This window comes from Camarhynchus parvulus, chromosome 1A (assembly GCF_901933205.1).
Source record: "Camarhynchus parvulus chromosome 1A, STF_HiC, whole genome shotgun sequence".
NCBI lineage: Eukaryota > Metazoa > Chordata > Aves > Passeriformes > Thraupidae > Camarhynchus > Camarhynchus parvulus.
Window position 1 is genome coordinate 38233820 of NC_044586.1, and position 22925 is coordinate 38256744.

At 42.4% G+C, this 22925-nt stretch overlaps 1 protein-coding gene across 1 annotated transcript in view; it reads left to right on the plus strand.

Moving 5' to 3' along the window:
* Nucleotides 1–21162: 21162 nt before the first annotated feature.
* AVPR1A (arginine vasopressin receptor 1A) overlaps nt 21163–22925 on the plus strand; it is a 3001-nt gene continuing 1238 nt past the window's right edge. The window contains exon 1 of the mRNA XM_030960452.1: nt 21163–22189. Within this exon, the coding sequence (XP_030816312.1) occupies nt 21181–22189 (1009 nt within the window). The 5' untranslated portion in view covers nt 21163–21180. The remainder of the gene's footprint in view (nt 22190–22925) is intronic.

Below are 22925 nucleotides of genomic sequence, written 5' to 3' on the forward strand. Positions count from 1 at the left end.
TGTCATCATGTCCTGGCATCATTTTTTTCCCAAAGCAGGCAGAGAAATGCATGGACAGGCAAAGAAGTTCACATTCCTTCATTGTCAGATGAGGCCAAAGAACGTCTTGGACATGTCACTTGAACACCAAGGAAAATTCTAGTACATTTGGAGTTTTTTTGAGAACTTGACTTTTGTCTTTCAGGTTTTGGTTCCCTCCTGAATAGTTGCTCTTTTATCATTAATATACTTAGTCTTGATGATCCCTTCTGATGACATATTGAAGTCTGAGAAACATAGGCTCTGGAGCAACCCACATGGACTAGGATTTATTTGGATCTCAGATCTGGAGGCAAATGACTGAGCCTGGAGTTGAACTTAAGTCAAAACCACCTGGGTGAAGATGCAGTAACTGAATTACCTGAACATGGTGGGATTACTATGGACGTTTTACCTACTTTAAACTTGGTGAGGAAGAAGTACATGCTTACCCTTAAAGGCAAAGTTATTCCAGAGTACAAAAGCAGGGAAATGTCAAATTTAATACAGGAAATACTGGTGAAAGTCAAACTTCAGAACAGGAAAAACTCCGCAAACAGACACTGCAATTCCAAGAATGGCTGAGAAAAGCATCGGAAATGTTTTTAAATATGGGCCATAGAACTGACTGGTTTTTCTTGTGCCCTATTAGGAGACTGTGGTTTGATATAAATTACTTTTTATGATAACCATTTACTGACTCTTCATAAGCTGTGGCATTCAGGAGTAAATCTGTTGTGAAGTTGAACATAGCGATGGCATATAGATAAAAGGGAAAAATAAATGGAGAGGGTAGCAAGTGCTTTGGGGAATTAGGCATCATCAAAAGTGAAAGGTGCTGGTTGACTTTATGCTTAACATTCATGCATGTACTGTGCTTGTCATCTTTCCACAGAGGCCTCAAGGATATCTGATGTGATTCTGCCTTGTGTCAAGCACAAGATACAGCTCTCTGAGAAGTGACTTGTACAGGAGATGGCAAATGTGCTGGGAAGGGGATGTGTTTACTCTGCTGTGGTCAGCTTTCTGTTCACAATGGGGTGCACTAAGGCAGGGGAAGCTCAAAGTTCCATCCTTTATAGAGCTGTGCTGTATCCTAACCATCTCTGACCAGAACATGTGAATAAGAGTTCACCATGGTTCAAGAATTCCCTTTAAAATTCCCTTCTTTTCCTGGACCTTGGTTTAAATTTCTATCAGAAGAGGTGTAGAGGAATCATGATCATAAAGGCAATTGTGGGAGACTAAAATGCTTAATGGCTTAAACATGTCACAGGTGCTTAAGAAAAGAGGATACTACTGTTCAGTCATCCCAGATTCAGGGAGGAGAATGCCCTGTCTCTCAAAGTTTTAGTCCTATAAATGTTCCTAGAAAACTATTAGGTTAACAGTTAGGAACAGTCAAAACCCCGCTTGTATATTAGAGGCGATTAGAAAGGAACATAGCAAAGCACGTATGCCACTGTGTAAATTAATGGTTAGCTCTTACCTGAAATGCTATGCTGCATTCCCTTTCTTCCACTTCAGAATGGATGGTACCAGTGGAAAAGTTATACAGGTAGACCACAAGAGTGATGAAAGTATGGAATATATTCTGTACAAGGAATGCCCAAAATGACATTTACTATGCCAAATAGGAAAAGAACTGTTGAGAGGGATGAGATACTACAAAATCTCTGAAGTCATGACTAGCATTGAAGAAACAGTCCTTTGGCATATGTTTAGTACAAAAATGAAAGGTACTGAAAGAAACTAAATGGTGGTATGATCAATATAAAAGGGAGTCCTTGGTCTGGCTCTTCCCACATAGACAGATGGCAGACACATGGCCATCTTAGAACTTTAGGGAGTTCAAATAGCAACTGAACAAAACTCCCAGAAGAATCCATGACAGTCATTAAACACATTCATCCCCTCTGGGTCAGTAAAATCCTTATTCTTCAAAGTATTGGAGGGAAAATATTTGTAAAGTACGATGACAAATGCTTTTCTCTTTGGATGTTGACAGCTGGCAGTGATAAGGAGGGATTCGGACCCCTTGTTCTGACCAATAGGGTCATCCTGATAAAAGTTTTTTGAAAATGTGGGCTTGTGAAAGGAGGACAGAGAGAACCTGGTCCATCAGGGTTTAGGACAAGCCACCAAAATGAAAACTGGCCTCCCGGCCTGGAGAAATGGCTTCTTTGAGGAATCACCAGAGTTCCTTTGGACATCCAGTGTAGGAAAGATTAATCTAGAATGAAAACGGCAAGATAGACCCCATTTTCCATACAATAATGATACATTAAAAAACAAAAGTAAAATAAAGCAAGCTGCCACAAAGTATCTCCTTTAACTAGACTCCTCATTCTCTTTATGAGAGTATACAAAAGAAATTAAAAGGACTCTGGTACGGCAGCAAAATAGAAGCATCGACTTCATAAGTGCTCGCGCAAAGGACCAAGAGTTTTGTGAATACTAGGCCATTTATCATTGCAAGAGATGTGAAAAGGGCTCAGAGCATACATAAGAAAGCTCCCTCCTACCCTGCACAGTACAGCAGCTGCACACGCTCCCCAGATGAGCTTGCAGTAAGAAAATAACAATATTGTGTTGTCTTTAATAACTGGGATTTTTGCAGTCAATGAAAGCAATTGGGACAAAAATTACTAAGAAAAATGGGCAGACCAAAGCAGAAGGATAAGCTCTTTTAGGCTATTTTCATAATATACCTTATAATCTGTATAAGTGGTTACCTGGATCTCACAGACTGTTGATCTGCATGAAGTCCTGTTGTGGTTTCACACAGGAGAGTGGAAGTGGTACGTGTGTAACTTGACATGACATGTGAACCTACTACTTCTCAATGAACTACATGTGTTAGTACTTACACAAATTAATTAGAAGTCTTTAGGCAGAATGAGACATCTGAAGATATCTGATCCAACTCACCTGGTCAGGGAGGGTCACCTAGAGCAAGTTGCCAGAGACTGTGTCCAGTCACAGATTGAACATCTTCAAGGATGACAACTCCACAACCTCCTTGAGTAACCTGTTTGATCACTCTTACAGTAAAAAGTGTTTTCTTTTTTTCAGAACACATACAGATTGCAGATCCTGGTGTCATGTCACGGGTTTCTCTGTGTTTTGTGTGTGTTTTGCTACAGTGCCTCTGTTTTGTATCCAGTTGCATAGATGTTTCAAGTATAAACACTTATGACTGAGCTATATTTAGCTTTGGCGTGTGTTCTCCTGTTGTAAGTTATCAGGTAACTGTTCCACTAGCAGATAGGACAGGGAACAGATAGTAGGAGAAAAGGCTTTCTGAGGTTTTGTGCACAGTAGGTAACTTACCACCTCATTTCCAAACTTCTATCATTCATTTGCCTGGAGATTGGTATGTGTGTGTATATATATATATATATATATGTATATATATGTATGTATGTATGTATATATGTATATATATATATGTATGTTTCCTTCACACCCTAAAGTTTCAAGTTAGTAAATCATGCCTAGTTTTTGTTTCCCTCCCTTTTGAAAATAATGTACAGAGAAGTGATGGCTGTGTCAGAATTGAGTAGTGATAAAAGTGCTTATCCTGCTTGCTTGGTTTTCTGTGTTGGCTTGAGAAATTCAGCTGTGGTGTGCTCATTTTGTTTCTGCTGGCTCAGTACAGGCAGGTAGCCTGGGGACTCCATTCCTTTGAAAAGCCAGGTCAAATTCAAGCAGGAAGTAAGGTAATAACTATTTCTTCAAATTACTAGGTCTCATAATTTTCTTAGCCAACTTGCTGAACTCCCACATAAGCATCATCGGTCTTGCAACAATGACATACCTTTTTCTTGAGTCATTCTATACTGGAAAATTTAGGGCAGTTAGCTATATTTTATTTTAGACACCAAAATGGTCCTTCATGCCAGAAGTGTGGTATACAATTTACCATCTGGGCTGAGAGTGTTGAGAATATGGATTAACCTTTGATTTGAAGGTCATGTGTGTTTCGCGGAGAAAGAGAAAAACTCCACAACTTTTACGATAGTTGTAAAGAGCTGGTATGTTTATTACAGCACTGGACGCATGTGGAGATTGCTCTCCTTAAAAGGGCATGCACACCTCTGTGAACTCCAGTCCTTCTTTTATCCCCCTTTCAAATGCATATGCATACAATTTCACAATAGTTTCATACATATTCATTTTTATGAATTTCGCAGTGACATTTGCTGCTAGTCCTTCTTTATCAGAAAAATATCTGTGTCGAGCTGCCCTGCTCCCGCAGCGTTTCTGTCTCTTCTTTATTTGTCTCCCGCTGTCTCCTCTTTATCTCTTGTCGTTCACTGAAGCAGCTTTCCCTTTGGCCTAGGTTTTGCAGGCAAGCTACACAGAAACGCACATTTCACCTAAATCAAAATGGACTTCTACTCTGGGGGTTTTTACTATGCCTCATGTGGAAGCACAGTGGACTTAGTGTCTCCCATATTTCTCAAAAGCTGCAAGTACCCTGTTCTCAAATATTCTGATGCAAATATGAAAATGAATTGCAGTCTACTGCAGGGTTTGAAAGGGTAGTGCAGATTCCAGGAAGGATATAAGAGCTCTTTGCTTGTTTGTGGTGTCACAAAATGGAAAAGTTGCCTCAAAGAGGTTTCCTACATAAGTAAAAGAGAACTAGATATACCTCAAGGCACCAGTGTAGTACAAGTGCCCAGGGTATTCTACTTTTTTCTTTTGATAGCTGGAGAAGCAAGCAGAACCATCAGGTCTGACAGGCACCAATACTGAACACTGAGTGAACTGAATATTTTAACAGAGTCATGGATGAATGAGGACAGGAATAGTCCATCATTTCCAAAGTTTCTTTTAAACCTTGTGAAATTTAATTCTATCATCTCTGGTCACAAATTTTAGAGCAGGATCCCCCCAAAGCAGCTGAGGAGGTGTGCAAGGGGGGAGGGGAGAGCACAGTCCTGTTCACTGGATTAGGCTGATTCTAGAGCTACATGCGATGTACTCAGCATGTGAAGCCCTAATTTCACCAAAGGAAGCAAGCATGAGAGGAATCAGGAAGAGCCAAACCCACAGCTTTGACCAAATCAGCTGAAAAGATGACTTGCATGCCAGCCCTGATGGCATATGGGTAACATTTGCTGCATTCTTGGCTGGACAGAGGCAGAACTCAGGTCACAAACAGAAGCGCCATTGCATCCAGGTCCCAAGTGCTTCTGCAAAACAATTCAGGAACATCTGAAAGAATGTGTGGGATTATTGCTCCTTTTACCATTGCCCTTCCACCCCACGGAAGGACAGTTTCTCGGATGGTGGATGCTGTCTGGGGAGAAGGATCACCCAGCTCTTCCCCCTCAGCACAATGCAATCTTTCTGCCTTTGGATGGACTTTTGGGTGAAAGTTTCCATCTCCAGGTGCACAGGAGCCCTGATGTTTTGTCAGATGCTGTTTACTGAGACCTCCAGTAAATTCTCTGTATTTTGTGATTTAAACATGTTCCATACCTAAGATTTGAAGGTGGGAAATGTCTTCTGGCAATGGTGCTAGTCACAACTTAAGCCCCATTTTCCTTTGGGACAAGTATGAGGGCCAGACCTCGTGTATTCTATCTCCAAATAGGTTAGTGTTTCTGTTTATCATTTGTTTCTAGGATCCCAGCTAAGGGCACAGGGAAATCTTTTACACTGCCCGAGGGGAGAAGAGGGAAATGGGTGATTTAATCAGGAGCTGTAGGCTAAGGAATGACAAGGAGGAAGACATTAGTGTTTCCAGTATATATTGTATAGAATAAAACTGAAGGTTGCTTCATTTCTGGTGGTGGAGGAGAAGTGAAGAGTATTTCAGTGGAAGAAAATGCAAGCATTTATGCAAAACTATCTGCACTTGTGTGAAATTCTCCAGTAACAAACCATTATGTGTTTGGTATTATTAATATGAAATTTTAATTAAAATCTCCTAAGTCATAACTGTTAATAGGCTAGAATAGTGTAGAAACTCCAGGTGCATTTCCAACTCCAGGAACCTGGATTGGAGGTGCTCATGCAGAACTGAAAGATGACCAGGAATACAGGTAGGGGAATTAAAATATTAGTTAGTGCTTGTCTGCAAGGTTATTTGGATAATGGATGGTTTTGCCTTCCATTACTGTGGCAGTTATCAGCCCCTACAACATAGCATTTAGATGTCAGTGAATCTGTCGGAATTGAAGGAAAGTAGAAACCTGTGTAAGAATTTAGGACATAGCAAGCATTGGCTTTGCTATATTTATTGATGCAGAAAGAGGTTTCTACAAACAAAAAACATATTTCATCTTAGTTCTCCTCTACCTAAAGTACTGGCAAATACTTCTTTATTCCACAGTACAGGAGGATAAAATAACTGTAATTTAAATAGCACTGGCTTGAAGTATTTCAGTTTATTTTAACGCTGAGAGGCTATCATAATCCTACTTAAAAAGTAAGGGAAGAACATGAGATGTTGTGCTCTTGGAATAAGTATCTTCCCTCTCATCTGGCAGAGCTTCTCCCTGTGAGCTGAGTCCTGCACCCATTTCCATGATTGATGTGTCAAGTAGAAGAGAAGAGAAAGTGAGTGTGTGTTGTAAGCTTGTGCACTTGACCTTCACCTGTTGTTCACGAAGAATTCTTTCTTTCCCCTCTTCCTTGCATTTTCATAGGATCTGAAAGGGTGTTCTCAAGTAAAGCAATGCTTTCCACTGCCACTGCTGCTGTAGTACCACACTGTATGTACACACACTGCTGTCACTTTCTCTCCAAGCTCTACCAATGATACCAATGAGTTACAGAGCAGAGCTCACAGTCACTAAGATGTTTTAAGCCCTTTGCAACTTCTAAAGGGACAAAGGTGATGATAAATTCAAGGTAACACTTTTTCATAGGTGATGACATAACTCAGCTAGAGCCAGCAGAATGAATGTAGAGGCCCATATACAGGAGATCAATGCAGGGAACTACAGAGAGGAGATCAAACCAGACAGGTGATGGAGTAGAGGTTAATTCTGTCCCAGATAAACTCAGTTGCCTGCAAGAGGACCAGGTCTATAACCATATTAGTAACCAGAGGGAGCCTTAAAGTGATTTCTGACCATATGGCCAAAATACAAGCTTAATCTGTGTCTGTATATTGAAAATTGCTGCCAGCAAACTGAGGTAGCTGCATCCAAATTATGTGTCTACTGAAAGTGACCCTGGCAAGAGTCCTAAACACTTCTGAACCCAGGCCACTCACACATTGAAATTGATCCTGCATCCTTCAAGGTCTCAGTGGAATAGAGTTTTGGGCAGCTGGACATAGACACTGAGATACAGACATGTCGTGGTTGCTGCTAATGCCTCAACCATCTGTGGAAGCACCTCACAGCAGGAGCATCATTAATGTCTTCCAGGCCCTGTGCACCTACTCTGACCTCGCTTTCCCTCATTCTCTCAGCAACAGACACCATCAAGTAGTACACTAAGCCATCTGTTGCCATCACAGCCCTAGCAAACACTACAACAGAAGCCACAATAGCCTTGTGCCTTACCCTGACAAGAATCAGGAAACAGATCTGTTTTCTCTCCCTTTGTTTTCTCTCCCTGTGTTCCTGACATGTGTAACCTCAACCCCTCCTTACACTGCTGTCTCTTACTTCTGCTGTATTTTTGACAAGCATTTTCTTGCTGCCCACATCCATCCCCCTTTTTCTAATAGATTCTTCACTTTTCACTCCCCACCTGCTTCCAGGAATTTGTCCCCACTACTATTTGCTGTCTTCACACATTTTCTCCGAGTCCTCTCCAAACTACATAACAAAAGTAAATTCACAAAATATGTCTCTCTGTGCAAGATGAGATTTGCTATTGCCAGCTTGCTGAGTTACTTTGTGCCTAGATGGACCCCAGGACCCTTTGGGTTCTGCACCTCTGACATTGCTTCATTGTACCCCCTGATTACTATTGCAGCCTCCTCTGCAGCTTGTCCTGCCTCAAAGGCTCTGCCACAGCAACCAATAATTTTGTGTGGCCTCTGCATAAAAGTTTCAACTTGAATTGTTCAGGGAAACCCACTTCTGAGTCCTGTCTTCCCTAGACTATGAACCTGCCACATCATCCAGAGGGTACCACATCTTGCTTCTGGATGATGAATGGCATGTAGACATTCCCTTTCTCCTGGAATGCCAGGGCTTCAGAAGTTCCACAAAGTCCAGATAAAGATGGCTCTGACCCTCAGTAGATTTGGAGGATGGCTGGGGCTTAGATTATCACCTGCCTCTACTGGAGAAGTGGTTCTAAGTAACCTCCTGCTTTTGGGGTAACCCTGAGCAAAGTGGGGGGTGCCTGATGGATTCAGTCTTGTTGGGAGATCATGCATCCATCTGAGTTTGTTCCCTGTGCTCAGTGGGGACAGCATCTTGGAGGCATATCTGGTAATTCTTTGAAATACTCTTCAGCAGGTGTTATTCATCTGCTGTATTTACTGTAGGAGACTTCAAAAAGCTGCAGTGCAGCTCCTGCCAGCAGGATCCCTGTTACAGGACTCAGGGTATATTTAGTGTGATTCCCTTTAATCAATAAATTTTTCCCTTCGGAGGTAGTGGCAGGAAATCATTACAAATTAGTTCAGGAGTTAGGCAATAAGGAGAGAAGTTGTTGTGATTCAGGGCAGTTCTTTAAGGTAGAAAATAATTCCATTCAGTGAAGTTAGTAGTTCATATTTTAATCTTCTTGCTTGAAAAATACTGTCATGTTCAACATAATACTATGTGTATTAAAATCACTCATCAAAAAAGAAAGTTAATTTTCAATTATCTTTTCTCCTGCAAGCAACGGTAAGTTTTTCACAAGAAAATGAAAAGTTTGAGGGGCTTAGATTAAAGGATTTTCCATGAAATCCTGAAAAAATAGGAGTGAATATTTCCTTAATATACTTTCAACAAATGAAAGCAAATAAGCAAAAACCCAAGACAACCAAACTTTCTGACATAAAACCTTGGTGGTAGTCAGTACCAGAGGCCATACTGGTAGGCAAATGTAAAAAGATTTGTTAAAACGACTGATACAAGTCATTAGTAGTGATAACACCTACAAATCTTACTTTTCCTCTGTGTGAATAAAAGCAAGGCAGAGTCCCCAGGCAGTGCAGAGGAGAGGCACTTTATTGCAAAAACCAGGCCTTTTTAAGCAGTTAGCTGGTTATCAGCTACATAGTCTTAAATCATAACAAACATAATTCAACCAACCACCATACACCACCATGTGAATGTGCTATGGTTATATAACTTGTTTTTCTACCTCTGATTCAGCTGAGCCACTTTCCCATAGCCCTTTTCTACTTAGCTGAAGTAACGGGCCTGAGCCATGGTTTTACAAGGCCTTTCTTTTGTAAGGTTTTACCTATATGGAACACTCTATCCTTTGATCATTACAGCCAAAACCTCAGGTATTTCTTGATTATGGCCAACGTTGTCTTAATGGAGCTAGATCTTTCTTCATTTGTTCTATTCTCTTTGCATCTCTCTTTCCTGTTTCTTGTCTCTTCTCCTGTTACCTCTGCATTTCCTCTGCTGCAGCACAGTTTATTCCCTCCCTAAAATGGATTTTAACAGAAACAGCTTGTTATCCCTTAGTGAAAGAGTTATATGCAAGTTTATTGCCCCTTGAAGTCATAAATGGGTTCCAGACTTGGAGTCTTTAAAGAGAAACTCTTCTCTCAGATCCACTGTTATACACTGTCCCAAGATTTTGTTTATAAAACAAGTCCCATGGCTGAATAGGATACATTCTCATACCTACAAAATCTATGTGGTTTTTATTTTTAAATGAAAAAAAGGCTAGAATTCTGCAAAATAAACAGTACTAGCAGGACAGATTTCACTTACTTATATTAGTGACATTTGAGCTAATGTATTAGGCACAAAAAACCAACTGGGACTCTATACTAGTAAATTTGTCTCAGTCTCCAGAATGTTAGCCATGTGTCATTCTGGCAAATAGTTCACAACTCTAAGAGATTTCATGTCTAAAAAGGTGTTTCATCTCTACAGTGCTTCTCAGCTACTGCAGGGTGTTGACTTAGAAAATAAAGAGCATTTATGTAGAGGCTGGGTATCAGAGCTCCTGACTTGGGAAAGCATCTCTGTTCTACAGGAGCATTTATCCACCTGCCTCATTTGCCGTCTTGATTCAGTGCACAAATAAGAGATAACCATTCAAAACTCTTGGTCTACCCTACATATTCTTCTGCAAAATGCAGGAGGCCTCTTCTGTGGCATCTACAATGAACGTACAAGTTTCTCCAAGTATTGGTATAGTGGGTTTTTTGGGGTTTGTTTTTTGTTAAAAACCCAGAAAGACAAGAAATCTATGCAAAAGAAGTAAAGGGAAAATGCTGCATGCATTTCTTTTAATGGTTGTAAACACTTATTAATTTTGTTTGAGGAAATTACTTTCCTTGAGTTGTAATAAAAAACATTTGGTATGATCACAGTATCATAAGGAAATCTGCAATGTTCCTTAGAAGACATTGGATTAGACAGCACATACATGGGACAGCTCAGTCTGCCTAGCTTTGTATCTTGCGCAGTCACCTGTTATGCCAAGGTTCTTTTTGTATCCATAGATCCCAATGCATTTTGGAAAAAGTTCAATTCACATTCTTGAAAGTGAAACAAAGCCACTAAAACTTTAGCTGGTATTAAATCCTATTCTGTTTCTTCCTATTGCCCTGTATACCTGCTTGTTTCATAGGACTGTGTAATGTGCACAATAGCTCCTTGGCAATTGTCTTATTATTTGGTTCCAGAAAGTCTAAAGAAGTCTGTATAGTCGAACATAATTTTTGTCCCGGTTTGCTCCGACTACAGAAAAATATCTCATTCTGCAAATAAACTAAATCCTTTCAGAAAAAAGCTTTTGCTGTTAAGTGAACCTGGTAATGGGAGAGAAAATTTTCCTCTTAATGCAGAGCAATCTGGCAACATTTTTGCATCATGCACTTTAAGATCAAAGTTCTTGCATATTGATGAACTAAAAGCTGTGAACATAAAAGTGCATAATGATGCTGTGGAAGCCTGTATTGCTTAATTAATCTACAAGCCAATACTAAATTGGCTCTCTGTCTACAGTATGTCTACAGTACCACCATAGAAGCCAAAATTTAAGAAGCAAGTCCTTGTTGCGCTTTCTGAATTTATCTAGAATTCTTCCCCACTGACTTAAATAGGAACTTCATTAAGGTTGTCAGGTAGGTAAGGGGTGTTTTAATGTAGTAATTCTATTCAAGCACACGCATCATTGTCATCCAGAGAAGCAAGAAAGAACAGATCAAATCATAATGACCCCTCTGAATACCTGTTCAGGCACATCTGTCAATTTGTTAGTTATAATCAGTATTCTCCAAAGCATCTATGGAACTGTGTGAAGCAGTCCCTCCAAAGAACACATTAAAAAAATGTATTCTTCAGCAAAATAATAGTTTCTAAGAATTTCTACTGAGGCTAGAACATGTCATCTTTCAAGATATAAATTTGTTAATGGGCATTGCTACTCATATTTAAATTATCAAATGGTATTTTTACATCACACTGAAGCTACTAAAGGGAGCTCTTTAACCTGAAAGCTGTACTGTGTTTTGGCAAACTCATCTGTGAAGTTGCAGTCTAAATGATGCCTCTGAGCTGAAGAAAGAGTGCCAACTTAGGTGTCTGGCTCATCTTGATGCTCCGTAGTTGTCCTGTCTTCTTTTCCTGTCTTCCTTGTAAAAACCTGCTGAGTAAAGAGGAGGAGTTGTTAGCTCTGGAGACTCTATAATTTTTCTTCTCACAATATTTTGGGATTGGAAATCCTATATTGATCCTTCTTCTAGTGACTGGGCCAGAGAAGACTTCTGTACAATCTTCTGATTCCTGTTAATGAGGTATTTTCTAATTCCATAGGTAAGGTACTTTCCAAGTTCCGTAACTTGTAAATATTTGTAATGCACAGGGTGATAATGAAGTAGCTGAAAGGGAGGCTGTATTAATAGGGGACTACACTCAGTGATGCTCCAGCAGCCCCTACAAGGGTTGAAGGCTGAAACCGAAAATGGCAGTTAATCTCATCTACTGATCTTCTTAACTTCAAGGAATTAATAAATAACATTAGTACAAATCAACATGACTATTACCCAGAAATACATTGAAATATTAATTGAAAATACTACTTTATTTAGTAGAGAGTTTAATTACTTTTCCAGCAGTAGGTGGCAACTGTAGGGATACATTTGTCCCCCCAAAAAACAGACTCATCCTCCTGGTGAAGATCAGGTCATCTCTTTTTAACTGGATCTCCTCTCATACTGGTGGTGGTGCTGGTGACAGCGACAGAGACAGAAGAAGGATGTTGCCTTGTTCAAAACAGGGACAAGCATTTCCTAGAACTCACTTGAGATAATAAGATAATGATGACCCCCACTACTGAAGGTGAAAGAATCTAGAGGAAATCATGATTCCTACAAGTAGGGGCAAAGGTGTTACAAATTGTAAGGCTTTCTTGCTATATTATACACAGGGAGCCAGAAGGACTGAAATTGTCAATAGCAGCCAATTTAAACACCAAGTCTGTAATGTCGATGAACTTTCTTTCACACAGCATGCCCAATTTATTCAAGGTCTGAACTACCTAAAAATTTAAGCACAGATGTGACCTTGGATCACATATTTTACTGCCACCCCTGTGGTTGTAGTGTCATTAAATTAACTAGTGCAATGTTAGAAGGCTTGTTCTGGACGTTGCAGTATTTGTACATGTGCTACATCCTTCCTTATGTGTGCTCTCCTGGTAACTCCCATGGCTTCCCTAGATGAAACATGCAACACACTGTTTTCCACACCAGTTAGAAAAGATTCAAAGAAAACTACAACCAGTATGAAATAGCGCCATTTCCTTTTCAGGAAATGATACAGGCATTCAGAAAGACCCCTGGAAGCAAGCACTAATGGAAGCCTTCCATAACAATCAGTTCTATGACGATTCACTTTTAGCTTTGGAGAAATGCAAGGAAAAGCTTTGTCTTTTTTCCTTTTGAAAAGGTTCATATATGAATGCTCTTAGAAGTCTAAGAAAGTTTCAGAAAAACTCTATGTGCTGGATTCCAGCTGTAGAATTATGTTCCAAATTTTCTTTACTTCTCTGCTCTGTGATCTGGATCTAGCTACTCTACTGCAATCACCTCTGTTCTTCCCTGTAAAGCTGACAAAAATTAAAATATAAAATCTATTTTCTCTAGTCCAAAAAAGCCATTTCACACGGTTTACTAATCCTGCTATTGGCAAATCAAGTATAAGCAGTGCAATGGCAAAACTTACCCAGAAACCATTAAAAAATGTTTATTCACTAGACATAAAATTGTATACTTTGGCTTACAGCTTGGCTATATCTCATGGAAATGCTTTTCCTCTCATGTCATGTTAGCCAGTTTGTTAGTACCTCCTATCCCCTAAAATTTATTGCTTTATTATCCTTCTTTATCTTAGAAGCAAACAAATTTTCCTCTGGTCATAAAAGGAACAAGTAAAATGTTATATGATATAGAGCTGCTAAATATGATGATAAGGGAAGTGCAAAGAGAGTCTGCTTAAAACCGCCAGGTAGAGAACTTGTTTGGAGTGAAAAGTATAAACCGTGGTAGACTAAAGTACAAAGCAAGAATACCCCAAGGGGCCCTGAAGCTGCAGTAATTATTATCACTATGTTCTCTCTGTCTTAGTACTTGCCACGACACAATTTATGCAACAGCAATGTGAATACCTACATAAAAGTCAGGCCATGTTTGATCTAGGGCTGCTAACTATCAGTCTGTACCCACATGTATTTAAAAACCAAACAAGCCCACAATGAAATCAGCAGCCAAGATACTCAGTGCACCATCTAAATATAAGTGATTATTCCTTCTTTTTCTCCTTTCTTCTGTTGGTCTTCTTCAACCCCCAAATCTACCTCATCAGTGTGTGAAACTAAGGTTGAGGTACCAGGGCATTTTTTGGCCTTGCCTCAGACACAGAGCTGCTGCTCATCACACTGTTTGGGTTCTGCTTTGACACACTCACACATTACCCAACAGGCAGCTCTAAAACCAGCCCACCTCCCTGACCTGTGTTTTAGCTTTCTTCTCTCTTGACTGTCAACATCTGATTCTTCTCTGCCTTTCTCAATACCACTATTTATTTTGTTTTCTCTCTGGAGATGCCTGAAGAGTAAGAGGCTGTGCTGTCAGCGCTGTCAGCTTGTTGCTGGCTCAGGCAGGGACAGGAAACATGGAAAGAGAAGACACACTGGAAATAGGTAGGGAATATGCTCTTTGTTTTTTCTTCATGTTGAACACATTGCAGGCTGCAGCTCAGGTAAAAAACAGCAATATATCTGCAGCCTTCAATATCCTTAAATTCGCGTTCTAATGAAAAAGTGTTTTGGTTAAAATATTTTTAGCCAGTTTTCTTCCAAAGAGGTTTGGGCTTTATATGGAGAGAACAGCCTCACAGAGGATAGTCCTGTAGAGACTGGAAAAATGAATGTTTATAAGAATCCATAGGATTAGCTGGCACTTGAACCTTCTCCACCTGATAAAAACTGGATCCTATTTCTCAGGAATGCAGTGGGAAAATAATTGTGATGATAGCACACTAAACTACCAAGCTGGTGAGAATGCAGCTGCCACAATATTTTCAGTACAAATTATTGGAGAGGTGTTTTCTTTACACAATGGTTGCATTAGTGTTCTGCATCAACCACCAATATGGCGCATCAGCAGGCTCTTCAAAATTATCACCATGCAAAAAATTACATACACAAAGTTTCAAAACTAATTAATTTTAAACAGCTTTAGAACATGTTTCCAAATGATAGCTACTAAAATAAATTTTGTCATTAACAGAAGCATAATTCCTTTTATTCTATAAAAGTTAAGTGGCTTTATCTTTCAATTAGAATTATGAAGCAGTAAAGCTCTGCCAGTGTATTCTTGAAACATAATATGCTTTCAGTTCTATGCATAGTTCTGGGATAAATAAAGCAGTTTTGTACAATGACTAGCTATTACACAAACTCACCATTTTCTAGAATCAGTTGATAGGGCCATTTTCAGTTGCAGTTAAATCCCTCAGAAAAACTGTTATGTGTAAATTTCCTGTACACCTTCCTACTATTTTAAATGCCTGAACAGAATCTTTATTATTACTACAATTTTTTAAGAGAGTTGCATCTCACTGTGCCAAATACTTTCTGAGACGATATCACAGAAATAACCCCAAAACTTCAGTTTGTTTATACTGATTACTTTTGCCATCAAACTTTATTAAGTATTTTCCTTCGGCTTGGCTTAGTGTGTGTTAAGTAGGAGAGAATGCAAGAGTCATTAATAAGTTGTCCTTAGATAAATCAAAATTTGTAAAAGGCATAAGGAAGTTAGGTGTTAACACCATGATAGAAACAGCAGGTGTATTGGGTTGGTGTGACAAAGTTTTGGTAAGGAGGAACAAGAGGTACAGCCTCTGGGAGAAGCCGTTGTCCATCTGAAGGGGAGTGATAGAATGGCTTTGGTGGACACCTGACATCCAGCCAGCATCAGCCCACCACAGTAGGTTACATATGGAATGAAATTCTAGATAGGAGTAATTTAGAAACTGGTTCAAGGAAATAAGAACCTTTCACATCTCTGAAATAAGAGAAGTGAGAGGTAAATCTATTGATTATGTGCTTAAAGCAAAGACACTGAAGCAACATCTGTAGAAATGCAAAATGCGTATTAAGTCTCTTTCAGGTCTGGAAACTCTGAGATTACACAATTTCACCAGGTAGGCATAATGTGAGGAAGCTCAGCTTAAAATTTTTCTTATTCTGCTAACGGCAAAATTGAATGATTCTGTGGATTTAAGGATTAATGACTTTAATTCTTCAGATTTAATAAGAGATCGGCTAGCTGAGGCTCTAGTTAAACTGTCTTATGCAGATTTTTATTGTGCCTTGGACATGTTGAAAATCTGATCAATGTAATTCAATGTAATTCAATGGTGAAAGGCAAAAGCTTTGACCATGTTGTTTTGATTTGTTCCTTCAACAAGGTTGTTATAGATGGATAATGAGATGATTGGCTCTCACAATTAAGGGATGACTATTGTGTGAATATTAAGAAAAGCTTTAGCGATGTACAGTTATGTTATTGTAGTTCAGATGCCCTCTGTTGTCCCCATAGTTCCCTTCCCCCCCTGTATTGTTGCCATCAGACAGCCTGGATTGTCTAGGACAGGTACAAAGAAGGCTGCACACGCATCCCTTACCTGGGGCAGGTGGGAATGGAAAAGCTTGGTGCTTAGGGGTGCAGCATGGCAACACCTGACCTCCAATCCAGTTACAAGAAAGCAGTTTCTACCCATAAATAGCAAAGAAGAGCTGACTGACAGACTTTGGGAGGGGCAAGGCTGGCTGATGCAACCCCCAGGGGTATAAAAGACTGAGCATCCATCTTGAAGATGAACCAGCCATGTGGTGTCCACGAGGGCAGTTCTCAGCACTGCAACTTTTCCTTATGTAGTCCTTTGTTGTATTTTTGTCAAGGTTTAACAAACCTTTTTAAATTTTCAAAGTGAGCAGTTGTTTCTCACAAGGTTATAAACACACAAAGGCCTTCAAATGCCCATTTCCTTCACTGCCTTGAAATCCAGACAAGCTGCTATGTTAACATTTCTTCAGGGAAATGGCTGAACTCTGTATCCTGAAGGCCCTTATTTCTGTCACCCAGGTCAACAAAGGATGCAAGGAAAGAGGCAAAAGGAAAAGGGCAACATGCTGCTGCTTCTGGTGACATGTAACAGCGCAGGTCCCTGTGCAATGCTGCCTGAATACCACAGTCAACCTCCATGTGCTGGTTTGGCTGGGATAAGAGTTAATTTTCTCTGCAGAAGGTTGTATGCAGCTATGTTTTGGGTTTGTGTGAAAACACTGTTGATAAAAGGGATCTTTCTGTTTCTGCTGAGCAGTGCTTAGGCAGAGTTGAGGCCTTTTCTGCTTCCCAGGACACCCCACCAGTGAGCAGACCGGAGGTGCACAAGGGTGGGGATGCAGCTGGGACAGGGATATCCCACACTGTGTGATTTCATGCTCAGCATATCAGGCTGGGGAATGAAGGAGGGAGGGTGGGATGTTCAGAGCAATGGCATTTGTCTTCCCAAGTCACTGCTGTGCGTGACAGAGCTCTGCTCTCCTGGAGATGGCTGAACACCTGCCTGCCCATGGGAAGTGGTGAATGAATTCCTTGTTTTGCTCTGTTTGTGTGCAAAGCTTTTGCTTTACCTATTAAACTGTCATTATCTCAAGCCATGTGTTTTCCCTTCTGATTCTCTCTCCCATCCCACTGTGGAGGACTGAGAGAGCAGCTGCTGGTGCTCAGTTGTTGACTGTGGTTAAATCATGACACGCCATCATGAAAAGAAATGCAGTATGACAGGCATGGCCAGACGTGACTTCCTGTGTATATAAATACCAGAATCTAATTATGCTTTCAGTTAACAAGCAAAGGAACACTTGGGGCATAACCTTAAAGCTCTTTTTTTCCTGGCCACTTATCTACATTTCCAAACACTGAACTGGGCTCTTGCAAACTGAATACTGAGGGCTAATCTTGAGTTTCTGTCTCTTACTGATGCTTTCTTAATTTTGTGTTTTCCAGAGTAGGAGTTGGCCCTTAGTCTCACTTGTCTCTTGATCTTGTACTACAGCCTTTTCAGAATCCTAAATTCAGACTTGTCATCTATTTTGAAGGCAGTTTGGGTCAATTCTTCACTTGATTTTGCTCTGGTAGTCCAAAAGCTAGGCCAATAGAGGGCCAACAAGGCATTTTTTCAGGAGTCTGCTTTGTGGGCTTTGTGTGCTCCTGTCTGCCTTCAGGTGGCATTTCCTTCACAGGGATGGCAATGAATGGCATGTCTGCTTGCCTCCCTGGTGACCCCAGCTTTTAGTAGTCCCTCACTCAGCACATGGGCTTTTTCCCATGCTTGGTTCCCATAACTGTGAATTTAAATGTCGGGATCTGGAGCATCTAAGCCTCACGGCTCTCTGGGAAGGCCTATCAAACTCACCCTTATTTACTAAATTGTGTCAGTTAAAGGGAGCATTACAGATACTTTGAACTTGGAGACAAATTGCAGGAGACAGCTGTTCATATCTTTGTAGATATTTTATGTGCTTTTTAACAAGGCAGCTGAATCATCTGCAAATAAACAAACGTCTTTTTTTAAGCAGTGCTTTAACCCTTATCCTGCATGAGGAATTTATTTTAAAAGCTTGACTTTTTTTTTTGTGCTTATATTGATTTTTTGTAACTCTCACTGCTAGAGCAACTCTTCACCAAAACCTGGCAGACAACCATAATTTTACTAAAATTCCAACCCAATTCCAACCAGTTTTCCTGAAGAAGATTATGCTGAAAGCACCCTCCCATTTTTTGTTTAAAAGTTATCTTGCAGAATACAAATCACCATCAATTTCCCAGGATTACAATATTGAGTCTTTGACTTACTCAGAGCATTTCTTTTGCCTGGAGGAAGAGGTTAAGTCTGGAGGTAAAGCTGCATTTGGCAACACACTGGATCTTGTTCCAGATAGGTTTTGGAGTACTTTACAAAAGCCATTCAGTCTTCAATGAGTTCAGCATTCAGAAAGATATCTTCAGAAAGATAACTTTCAAGCACTTTTACAGAAACCTGTATAGCAGCAGAGAACATGCTAGAAATCCTTACCATTCTTAGTTCTGTAGAACTCTGTGTGCTTAGTGAGAACACATAAAGGTTTCTTGTAACAGCAGTGTCGATTTTCTTTACCAAGATTTCAGCTCCAACTCCAGGTGAATCACAGGGCAAAAATGTTAATTTCCTCCATCAGCCTTCCCAGTGACAATTTTTCTCTTTGGAAGGGTATTCTACAAGTACTGATCAATTTGAAGAAAAGCAATACTTTTAGGATTTAGCAACCCAGATCAGACTAGATGCTGAATTCTCTAGTATAGAAACCTCCTTAGGAGTCATGAATTTGTCTGGAGGGTATTTTTTAACTACAAGATATAAATAAAATTCTCTACTGACTTATCTAGGTTTGTTGAAACGAAGGAATTTATAACAGCCTCTTTAGGTATGTTATCTAAAAACATCGATTTTGATCAATTTGGGAAATGAAACAAGCGAATATATCAAGACTAGCCCTAGATTATTTCTGCCTGATGGAGTAAAATAGAATAAAAATTATTATCAGTATTGTGCTTAACATTGCATCTAATCACTAGGTACAGCCTTGTGCAATGATATTCAGGCAACTTTCCAGCCCTTTGCTCTGGAAACATTATTATAAAGGCCATTCAGAGGAACAAAGAATAGGTTGGAAGAAGAGTGTTTCTGAATTATGTGGGCTTGACAAATTCTCAGTATCCTGGACTAATACAACCACATTTATCTTATTGTTTGGCTGCAAACCTGAGTATCATCTCTTCTGTTAATGGGTGACCTACCCAGCAGTGAATAGAGCTTTATGATCCTTGCATGGCTTGCACAGCAGAAAATCTGTTAGCAGAGTTTCCTGAGTAACACTGCTCATTTGCGTAACATTCACCTCCTGTAAAGCATGTCAGAGAGACAGGCAAGGAATGTGAAAGAAGCCTTGGTAGTGGTGCAGTGTTGGGAGATTTGTGATATGCAGCTTTAATTTCCCCTATTTGACATGAAACCTGTAGTCACACTCACCCGTTTCCAGGTCTAACACAATAAATAGTCACTAAGCTGTGAATAATGCACTGAACTGTTTGTAAAAATCAGATTTTTGTAACAAAAGCATATTTAAAGAAACAAGTTTGCTAGAAACTTAGGATATCCACATTTATTGTATTTCCAGGTTTTGGGAGGGTCCGCAGTTTTAACTGGAAAACTCCTGTAGGAGCAGTTGTCCTCCTAAACTCCTGCCACTGATCCCCAAGCAAAGGAAGGGTAGTGACAGAGTGGGGTGGGTGCACATACCCTCTCAGGGGCTAAAAAGCCCAGAAAGTGGCAAAAAGCCTTGCACAAAGCTAACATATTCAGAAGCCTATAATCTTGTATTTTAAACTTTAAAACTCTTCTGGAGTCAAAAATTTTGAAAATATCTTTTTAATTAAAGAAGATTTAATCTTTCATTCTTTCCCGTTTTTTCTTCTTCCTGTAAAATCTCCTATTTTTTGTAACTGAATTTAACTGTAATCACCTATGAGGAGACATAGGGAGTTTTATTAAAAACACAGTAGGGCTGGTATCTAACACAGTATTTCTTTGTTGTGATCTTATGCGTTTTTGTGTGGCTGAAGGAAGGAGTTTCTATAGGAAGGGTCAAATTCAGGTACCAGTGAAATCAGGATATAATCCACACTCGTGACAACCAAAATTTTCACCAAGTCTGTTCATTCTATCAAGAGCAAGAACACTCTTCATCTAAACCGTGTTTAAAACAAGAATTTTAATGGCCCACTGCCAGAAACTCTCCAGCAGATGTGGAGATTTTGCTTGTATTTACAGAAATGTGTGGTTTAGACCTGTGCTAATGCTTGGATGACATTTATGGTCCAAGATGAATTCCTGAAACATTCAGAGACATTAGGTTGCTATTTTTTTCTAATAATTTACATCTCTCGGGTTGATTCCAGTGAAATGCCAAAGGCCCAGGCGGACTCTCTCAGGACCAAACCAGCACCTCTTACCGACAAGCCACTTTGCCTTGGCTAGAAGGCAGATCGGGGTGCAGGCTGATGCTGACAGAGCTCCATTTGCTCTGCATGATTACGGCAGTTTTACTCGCAATTATAAGTGCTGATTTACCTGACCGTGAGGAGCTCTCCGAGAGCACCGCTCCGGCCCGAGCAGCCCTTCCCGCTGCCGGTGCCCGCTCCCGCCCGGCGCAGCGCTTTGGGGCGGAGCGGCCCCGCTCCCGTGGCGGGGCGGGCGGGCGGCGGCTGCCGGGGAAGGAGGGGGCTGGCGTCAGGGCTGGGCAGCCACTGCCACGGGAGCTCCCCCTCGCCTCCCGCGGCCGGGGGGATAAAGGCACCTGGCCCGGCGCTCCGGGCCGCCGGAGGGGAAAGGCGGGCGAGCGGACGTGCGGGGGCCGGGCCGGGCCCCACCGCGCAGCCCCTCCATGCGCCTCGCCGGCGGTGCCGGCTCCCCCCGGGCTGTGCCCTCACCCGGGAATGGCAGCCGGTGGCGGGCGGCGGAGCCCAGCGGCGGCAGCAGCCCCAGTCCCGAGGCGTGGTCGGGGTCGCCGAACGGCAGCCTGGGCGGCTGGGACCCCTTCGGGCGGGACGAGGAGCTGGCGAAGCTGGAGATCGCGGTGCTGGCCGTCACCTTCGCGGTGGCAGTGGTGGGGAACGGCAGCGTGCTGCTGGCCCTGCGGCGCACGCCGCGTAAGGCGTCCCGCATGCACCTCTTCATCCGCCACCTCAGCCTGGCCGACCTGGTGGTGGCCTTCTTCCAGGTGCTGCCCCAGCTCTGCTGGGAGGTGACCCACCGCTTCCACGGCCCCGACGGGCTCTGCCGCGTCGTCAAGCACCTGCAGGTCTTCGGCATGTTCGCCTCAGCGTACATGCTGGTGGCCATGACCGCCGACCGCTACATCGCCGTCTGCCACCCGCTGAAGACGCTGCAGCAGCCCACCAAGCGCTCGTACGGGATGATCGCGGCGGCCTGGGCGCTCAGCCTGCTGCTCAGCACCCCGCAGTACTTCATCTTCTCCCTCAGCGAAGTGGAGCGCGGCTCGCAAGTCTACGACTGCTGGGCGCACTTCATCATGCCCTGGGGGCCCCGCGCCTACATCACTTGGATCACCGGCGGCATCTTCATCGCACCTGTCCTCATCCTCATCATCTGCTACGGCTTCATCTGCTACCGCATCTGGCGCAACGTCCGGGGCAAGACGCGCCCGGGGGAGGCGGCAGCAGCGAGTGGCGGTCGCCGGGCAGGTGGTGATGGTGGCCCGCGACGGGGGCTGCTGCTCGCCCCTTGTGTCAGCAACGTCAAAACCATCTCCCGCGCCAAGATCCGCACCGTCAAGATGACCTTCGTCATCGTCTCGGTGTACGTCGTTTGCTGGGCGCCCTTCTTCACCATCCAGATGTGGTCCGTGTGGGACCAGCGCTTCCCCTGGGTCGGTAGGTGACGCCGCCGCTTGTCCCCAGCGCAGCCCCACACCCGTTGGAGCGCAGCCGGCTGTCCCAGGGCGCTGAGCCCAGCGTGGGGAAACGGGGCGCGGAGAGCGGGACCGGGGCGCGCCCTCCCGGCCCCACACGGGTCCCTCTCCCGCCGGGGAGTAGCGGCCGAGCGCCGCTGTGGGGGAGAAGAGAAGCCCTGGGCAGCCGCGTCCTCGGGGCCACCCCGCCGGCACCGCTCGTAGTCCCGGACCGGGCGGCCCCGGGAGCGGCGGCGGCCGCGGCGCTCGGCCCCGCCCGGGAGCAGCCGGAGGGGCTGCTGCGGCAGGCGCAAAAGGAGCGGATGGAAACCGGAGCATTTGCTGCCGTAATTTCCACCAGCAGCATTTTTGTCCGTTTGAAGCTGCGAATAAGAAAACTTCAGAAATGTTGAGTCTTGTTGAGAAGTGTGCGCACACACATGTCTGAGCAGTTACATGAAGAGAGAACTTATTACGTCTTCTCTCCTGTAGCTGCTGCCAAATAATAGGGTTCAGCACACCCTGAACCCTTCCTCTCAGCAAGGCAGTCACCTCTGAGTGCTCCATTAGTCAAGTCACCGATTTTCATGAATCGGTGGCAATTTAGACTTTGGAGATACGTGTCCCGCTGTTAAATATGGCTGAAAAAAATTGGTGAGTTTAAAAGCTATTACATAGGTAATGACAGGCAGCATAGTGACATATATTCTGTTTCCTCA